Below are 7591 nucleotides of genomic sequence, written 5' to 3' on the forward strand. Positions count from 1 at the left end.
CCGCCGGCACCTTCGGCTGCGCGCAGCGGGCCTTCGCGCAGCCCGCGCCCGCAGCGCCCGCCTCGCCCGCGGGGCCCGCCGCGCCGGGCGAGCTGGGCTGGCTGTCCATGGCCAGCCGCGAGGACCTGATGAAGATGGTGCGGCCGCCCTACTCATACTCGGCGCTCATCGCCATGGCCATTCAGAGCGCGCCCGAGCGCAAGCTCACGCTCAGTCACATCTACCAGTTCGTGGCCGACAGCTTCCCCTTCTACCAGCGCAGCAAGGCCGGCTGGCAGAACTCCATCCGCCACAACCTGTCGCTCAACGACTGCTTCAAGAAGGTGCCCCGCGACGAGGACGACCCAGGTGAGGGCGCCGGACAGGTGCTTCCCGGCCGGGGAGGGTGGGGGAGCGGCGCCCGGGCAGGGGCCCCGTCGGTGTGGGGCTGGCTTGGAGCTCCGCGCGGAGTCTTCTCTAACTGCGGATGGGAGCCGGGGTGGGGAACAACCACCCGAACCTCGGACCTCGTCTGGCTGGGGTGAGGGCAAGCCCGAGGACAAAGAGAACTATCAGAGGATCCTCAGAGCGGGGAGCAGGTGAGGGTGGAGCTCGCCCCTTAACACCCACCCACCCACACGCACACCTGCGCCCACCCACCCACACACACACACACGCGCGCGCGCGCGCACAGCCTGGCCAGTTAGAGAAAAAGGAAAAAGACCGTATCTTCAAACGGGACGCCACCCCTGGGTGGTAGTCATCATGCGGATTGAAGGGAGGGTTCAAGGCACAGGGAGATAGATTAGGAATGAGTACACGCGTGGGATCTCAGATAAGGGACGACTATAAAGGGATTCAAGTGAGCTGAGAATCCCATCACATTTCACGGAAGAGGTGATGAGAGACCGAGGCCGTTCGAGCTGTCCCTGGATGCACTTCCTGCGCCAGGTTCCTAAGACTCACGGTCTCCTTCATGAAACAAGCGCCTACCTGGAGAGAGATGATTGAGGAGTGTGGCACGGGCATCATGAGACAGGGCCAGAGGAATGAGAGAGCTTTAGCCGGCTCCTGCAAATTGTTGTTTTGGTGCCTTAACTATTTAGAAATGTAAAAATGAAAACCCCAGATTTGCTGCGTTCTGAAAAGCCCTCGGGGTGAGGAGGACTGGGTTACAGTGGGGTGTTGTGAGTGGTTTTCCTCTACCTGAGAAAAAGGGGGCGACGAAAAGCTCAAAAAGGAGAGAAACACGTTTATACTTGAGGTTTTCAGAAGGCTCTTGGAACCAGGGAGGTGGGGACAGAGGTGTGATGGGCAAAAGAGAAGAAATGGTTTCAGTTGCATGCTACAGAGATCCAGGAGTTTGTGTAAAATGCTCTGGAGTGTTCCCCCCCCGAACGTATTTAGAGTGGTGCTTTCCAATAGAAATACAGTATAAATCACCTGTGATAGCAAATTTTCTAGTAGCCACATTAAAGAAGGTAAAAAGAAACTGATGAAATTATTTTTAGTATTTTAAGTAACCCAAAATATTGTTTCAACATATAGCAAATATAAAAATTATTACTGAGATACTTTTTTATTTATTTACTTTTTTGGTATTAAGTCTTCAGACCCTGTGTGTGTTTGATTCCACATGGCATTTTGGACTACCCACTTCTCAAGTGCCCACAGCCATGTGTGGCAAGTGGTTACTGCATTGGACAGGGCATACAGTTCTAGAAGATGAAGCTTCCCGATTTGGCCTCTAAACCACCTGAGATTATCATGTTAATTGTCATGTATGTTCTTTTGGACTTCCTAAAAAGTTGGTGTCTTTAGCTAGTGTCTTGTCAAAGCATTTGGTACTAAGGGGCACAATATAAATATCCTTACAGGTGCAGGTACTATCATTTAGCTGGTAGTTGTATGAATAAGAATTTTTTTGGCAACTATTTGCAAAAAATGTGTTAATGAAGATAATGGGCTTGGAGGGGTGTGTGCTAGTTTGTGCAAGCAGCCTAACACAATGGTTAGGTAAGAATGCTGAGTCTAGAGCCAGCCTGCTTAAATCCCGGCTCTCCTATTGCTAATGGGAATACTGCAGGTTACTAACCAACCTGCTCCTCAGTTTCCCCATCTGAAAAATGGAGGTACTAATAATTGCCTGTCTCCACAGAGCTGTGAGGAGCAACTGAAGTTGTCCGTGTAAAGCACCCTACAAGATGAGTGCTTACCAGTGCTTTCACACGTCGAAGGTTTCTATTTACCAGAAGTGATGAAAGCTATTGAGAGAAAATGATAGGTCTTTTTTACCTCAGTTGTGCTAAGTAGTGAGGGAAATTGTTTAAGCGGAAGACTGGCACTGCATGCATTACCTGAGGCTCTGGTCTGAGATCTGCGGGGGGCAGGAAAAGATGGCCAGAGATGCAGGGCATCCCCTGCTCAAGGTGATGAGGGGAGGTAGACTCCAGGAGCTTCCTGTACCCTGAACAATGTTATTTAACAAGATGTTGTTAAAAGAATTGATTGCTCAATAATAACTTCTGTAATTCTTGTTTAGTAAGACAAATGATTGGGTATTTGAGGTTGCCTTCTCCAGTGGAGTGGTGTTTTTTTTGTTTTGTTTTAGGGGCAAATATTGTACCCTTTCAGCAAGTAATAATGATAACAGATAGTGATTTTTCACTGCTTACGGTGTGCCAGCTACTGTGCAGAGACCCCGTTTAACCCTCGCAGTCAATCTGTGAAATGGGTATTATTCTTATGCCTACTACTTCTGTAAATAAAGAAATGGAGGTTCACATTTAAGCAGCGCCAGGATTTTGCAAGGGCACAGCATATGGATCTGGAGGGGAGGGTGTTGGGTAATTAAAAGTGTCTTGGGCCTAGAAGTAAGTCTTAAGATTTAGGTAGCAGACGCTGCGGGGGGGTGGGGGGGGGCGTGGAAATGGCCAGAACATCTTTGTTCCAGATTTCTCCTTGAAGGTGAGGACTGAAATCTCCCCAAGAGGATAAACTTAAAAAACCGTCGAGTGGACAGAGCATCCTGGTCAGCATTTAATGAGAGAGTCTGTGCTCCTCGTTCCAGAACTGAAGCTGACTACACAGGCGTGAACTAGGTCCTTCTCTAACTTGTGTGTCTTTCTCCTCTCCATAGGGAAAGGGAATTACTGGACCCTGGATCCAAACTGTGAGAAAATGTTTGACAACGGAAACTTCCGTCGGAAGCGGAAGCGCCGCTCCGAAGCCAGCGGCCCCTCCACGGTGGCTGCAGGGACCACAAAATCGGAAGAAGGGCTCGCCTCCGGATTGGGGTCGGGCTTGGGGTCGGGCGTGGGCGGCAAGCCCGAAGGAGACAGCCCCTCCGCGTTGCTAAGGCCGTCCCAGTCCCCAGAGCCTCCTGAGGGCACCAAGAGTACTGCCTCGTCCCCGGGAGGATCCCTGCTCACCTCTGCCCCTTGCCTCAACACCTTCTTCAGCAGCCTGAGCACCCTGAGTGTCAGCAGCAGCGGGAGCGCCCCGCGGGCTGTCCCCGGCGGCCGCCACCTAGGGATCCAGGGGGCGCCCCTGGCCTCCAGCAGCACGTTCCCCGCCAGCTCCATCCCCGAAGCCCCGCCGGACAGCTTGCCGCTGAGTCACGGCGCCAACAACAGCAGCAGCCAGAGGTCTTCCTACTACAGCCCCTTCCCCGCCAGCACCGGAGGGGGTCAGAGCAGCCCGTTCGGCAGCTCCTTCTACAACTTCAGCATGGTCAACAGCCTCATCTACCCCCGCGAGGGCTCCGAGGTCTAGGACAGCCGCCCCTCGGACTTGAGTATGCACACCTGAGATCTTGTGAAATGCAGATTTCCAGGCCCTAGGTCTGGGGCAGCAGGTGGCATTCTGCATTCCTCCGGAGTCCCAGGTGCTCCTGTGGCCCAATGGGAATAGTAGATAACTCTTCCTACAGTCCCGCAAGCTTTTACAGGTTTCTCTGGAGAGAACGCCACCTCACTCTGTTCGGGACAGTGCCTGTGAGCCCTGTGAGGGCAGGGACCATACCATGTCTGTTTTGTCCGTCACTGTACAGCAGGGTTCAGAGCTCAGATGTGTCCAAGGGCCAGCCAAAAAAACGAAAGAATGAAGTTTATTGGGTAGGAAAAAGGCAGTGGTTGACCATTGAAGCAGGTAAGGGAGTGGCCGGGACTGACCAGCTAAAGGCTGCTATGGGCCGTTTAGTTAATTTCCTGCCTGGTAGCATCCTGATTTTTCTAGAAAAGTCAGATATCTGGATTTTTATAGGAAACCTCCATTTGCATTTTTTTTTTTTTTTGCCACTAATTAAAGTTTTTTTAAATCCTGCACTAGGACATACCACAGATCCTCTGAGCTATATCTGGCTCACACATCACCTCTGCTTAGGCTCCATGTTGGGCCATGGTAGATACTCACAGCGGCGAAACTGCCTAAGCAAGCCCTGGGTGCCGAGCGCTATTTCAGACAGACACTCGACGTGTATTAGGTCATTTAATCCTCACAACAACCTTGGGAGATAGGTATGGTTACTACCCCTCATCTTCTGTGTGAGGGCAGTGTAACTCCAGGATGTCAGGTGTCTCCCCCAAGGTCACACAGATGGTAAGGTGTGGAGCCAGGATCGGGTCCAGGCAGTCTGGTTCCAGAACTGGTGCTGGAAGATCTGTTGTGGTCCTGACAGACGAAGGTGCCATTGTCCATAGGCAGACATAGCGTCTAGGGGGTAGGAATGAACTCGATCTCATTTGACCAAAGATTTCTGATTGAAATTATCACTTGAGATGTTGCCCTGAGCAGCAGGACAGACACCACGTCTGCGTTCTGCTGCCATACGCCTGAGGTCCGGGGTGACCATCGTCCTCGTTAACTTGATGTCTTAGCCCTTTTAGCATGTGTCCTGGATTTTTCATTTTTTAAAACAAAATATTAGAATTTAATTAAAAATAGTTTTTAAGTGGAATTTTTATAGTTTCTTAATAAACCATTTGTTGTCAAAATTTTTATTTTTAGCACTCCCTTTTACTTCTCAAGAGGTATCTTTATTTGAATAGTGTATATGGTCACCCTCCCAGGGCCCAGCAGAGTGTCTGGTCCATGGCAGATACTCAGCCACTGTTTGAACTTAATATAAGAGGTGCTAATTAAAATGTGGATAATTGTTGATTTATGGAACAGCCTCCATTAAGATGAACATAATGCCCTGAATTGCCTTTGTACCATGTTGTTGGGTCTTTGATAGGGACATTGTTGGTTTGGGGATTTAATTTTTTTTAGAAAAAGGAACACCCATTTTTAAAAATGTTTAACTTTTCCCTGTATATTCTTTTCTGAGACTCACAGCATTACTCTTAAATTTTTATTTTGAAATATACAATACAGAAAATTATTTTTTAAACAGCTTACTGAGTATAAATAACGACATCACCATTACTTTTTAAATATTATGGAGAAAGACAACCAAAGAGACTACCTACCCCCAAATTGTGTGTACAAAAACCAGTTTCTATGGATATTTTTCTATGTGAAAAATCGTTATGGACTTTTATAAATATTGTTTCTAACACAGTTCTATATTTGTAAATTAATTTATAATGTGAACTGGGACAAAAAATTTTTTCCCCAGAAAGTACACTGCATGCTGAGAATCACATGAAATAAACTCTTAAGTGGGATGATTTTTGGCCACTTTTAAGCATTTCTGTTTTTCTGTCTTCAGCTTCTTTCTTCTAAAGGAATAGAGGTGTGAGCGGCCTGACACTGAAGCCACTATATAGGGACTTTGTTGAGAGTGAAAGCAAATGGTTTTTTGTTGGATTTGTCCCACCTGCCCACATCCGAAAGGCTGGAACCAAACGGTTACTCCTTAAGGATGGTCTATAGGCCTGTGAGCATTTTAATGATTTTTAGCAGAGTAACAGTTCTGTCTTAGATCAAAGTGCACAGACAATTTCTGTTCCAGAATGAAATGATGCTGGAACGTCTCAACCAGCTGGCAGCAGTCCTCGGGTGGGGCTCTGCAGCCTTGGGTGTGGGGGCCCCCTTGAGGGCCACAGGCGGCCCATTAGTTCCAAGGAAATAGGGAGGAAACCATTGAACTGGGCTCCTAGAAGAAACCTGAAAGTTGAGGTTTCTAGACTAGGGTTTCTAGGCCTCAGCCTAGAAATTTGTGATATTTGGGGCTGGGTAATGGGTTGGAGAGGCTACCCTGTGCATCACAGGATTGTCAGCATCCCTGGTCTCTACCCATTAGATACTCGAAGCACCACCTCTCCTCCTGGCCCGGGCCACATGTGACAACCAAAAGTATCTCCAGACAATGACAAATGTCCTTGGATGGGGTGGGGTGGGACAAAATCAATCCTGGTGGAGAAGCACTGATCTAGACTGACACCCACAATTTGCCAACAAGGAAAGCTGCTTCCTTACTCCACCACACAAAGTCCTAAGTGCTAGGGCGTTGTTGAGCCCTGAATGAATTGGGCCACTGGGTTTCCGGTATGGGACAGTTTCTGTCCTATGAGATGCCTTTTGCCCTAAGGAAAATCAGCTGTGAGCTGGAGCAGGCTGGCAACTGAGGCATTTCTCAAAACAGATCCACCGGTTTGCCCTGTCACACTGGAGGTCGATTTCCTTCAATATTTGAGTTGCTGATTATAGATTCTTATGGTAGCTTCCTTCTTGGCATCTGTTTATTTCTACTAACAGAGACCTAGACTGGAGTAGTATTGACCAACAATAAATTACCTGGGTTATTTTTTTGGCACTGGCGGCCGGGTGGGGTGGGAGGGGGATGGGGACAGGCAGAGGGATTTCTTGGAAAGAAAGACATGTAAAAAGAACTTGAGTAACCTGTGTTTGGAAGTATCTAGATCTGAGTGGTTGATACTAAATGCCAGAACAATGGCGTTTATGAGAACAAAGGCGAAGAGAAGAATCCCTTTCAATCTCCCGCTGAACCACTAGAGAGGGCAGCAGGGTGACTCGGTCTCCACTCGCAGGACCAGTCTCCATCAGGGAGCTGCCTCCTGCTGGGCATGGGAGGGAGGCAGAGGGACGAAGCTGCCTGTGTGGGTGATGTTTCCAGGTCAAAGTCTGCACCAGCCCTCCCAATTGGCACCGATTTCCTGCATCTGTGACACTTTCTGCCTGGGAACCAGGTCAGAAATTCTGGATCTGCGCGAGATTTCACTTTCCGTTGTTCAGGACAGTGCAGAGGGAAAGATGTGCTCCCGAGGCATATAGATGAGTGCCCTTCATTCTCTGGGGTGGCCAGGGACCGGGGGCTGATGGCGAGTTGCAGCCCAGGCTGAGGCCATTTGGGATCTACAGCTGCTTTCCACGCCTTCTAGAATCTCATGTACCTTCCAGAATAAAACAGAGGCAGAGAAGAATTTTAAAAACTAATAAACCGGATTCAGGTTTCCTTCTCAGTACTTCGAGAACCTTTATCCCATTTTTTTTTTTAAGTAGGCTCCACACCCAGCACAGAGCCCAAGGCAGGGCTTGAACTCACGGCCCTGAGATCAAGACCTGAGCTGAGATCAAGAGCCACATGCTTCACCAACTGAGTCACCTAGGTACCCCCCTTTTTATCCCATTCTTAAACCTAGGAAAG

The 7591-nt window shown here is 48.9% G+C and overlaps 1 protein-coding gene across 1 annotated transcript; it reads left to right on the forward strand.

Moving 5' to 3' along the window:
* Positions 1-2: 2 nt before the first annotated feature.
* FOXI3 (forkhead box I3) lies at positions 3-3807 on the forward strand (the record flags this gene model as incomplete). Its single annotated transcript, XM_021697724.2, has 2 exons — positions 3-348; positions 3119-3807. Coding segments are annotated over 2 exons (981 nt in total), but the record flags the coding sequence as incomplete, so codon positions are not given.
* Positions 3808-7591: the final 3784 nt, after the last annotated feature.

This window comes from Neomonachus schauinslandi, chromosome 10 (assembly GCF_002201575.2).
Source record: "Neomonachus schauinslandi chromosome 10, ASM220157v2, whole genome shotgun sequence".
NCBI classification, from domain to species: Eukaryota; Metazoa; Chordata; class Mammalia; order Carnivora; family Phocidae; genus Neomonachus; species Neomonachus schauinslandi.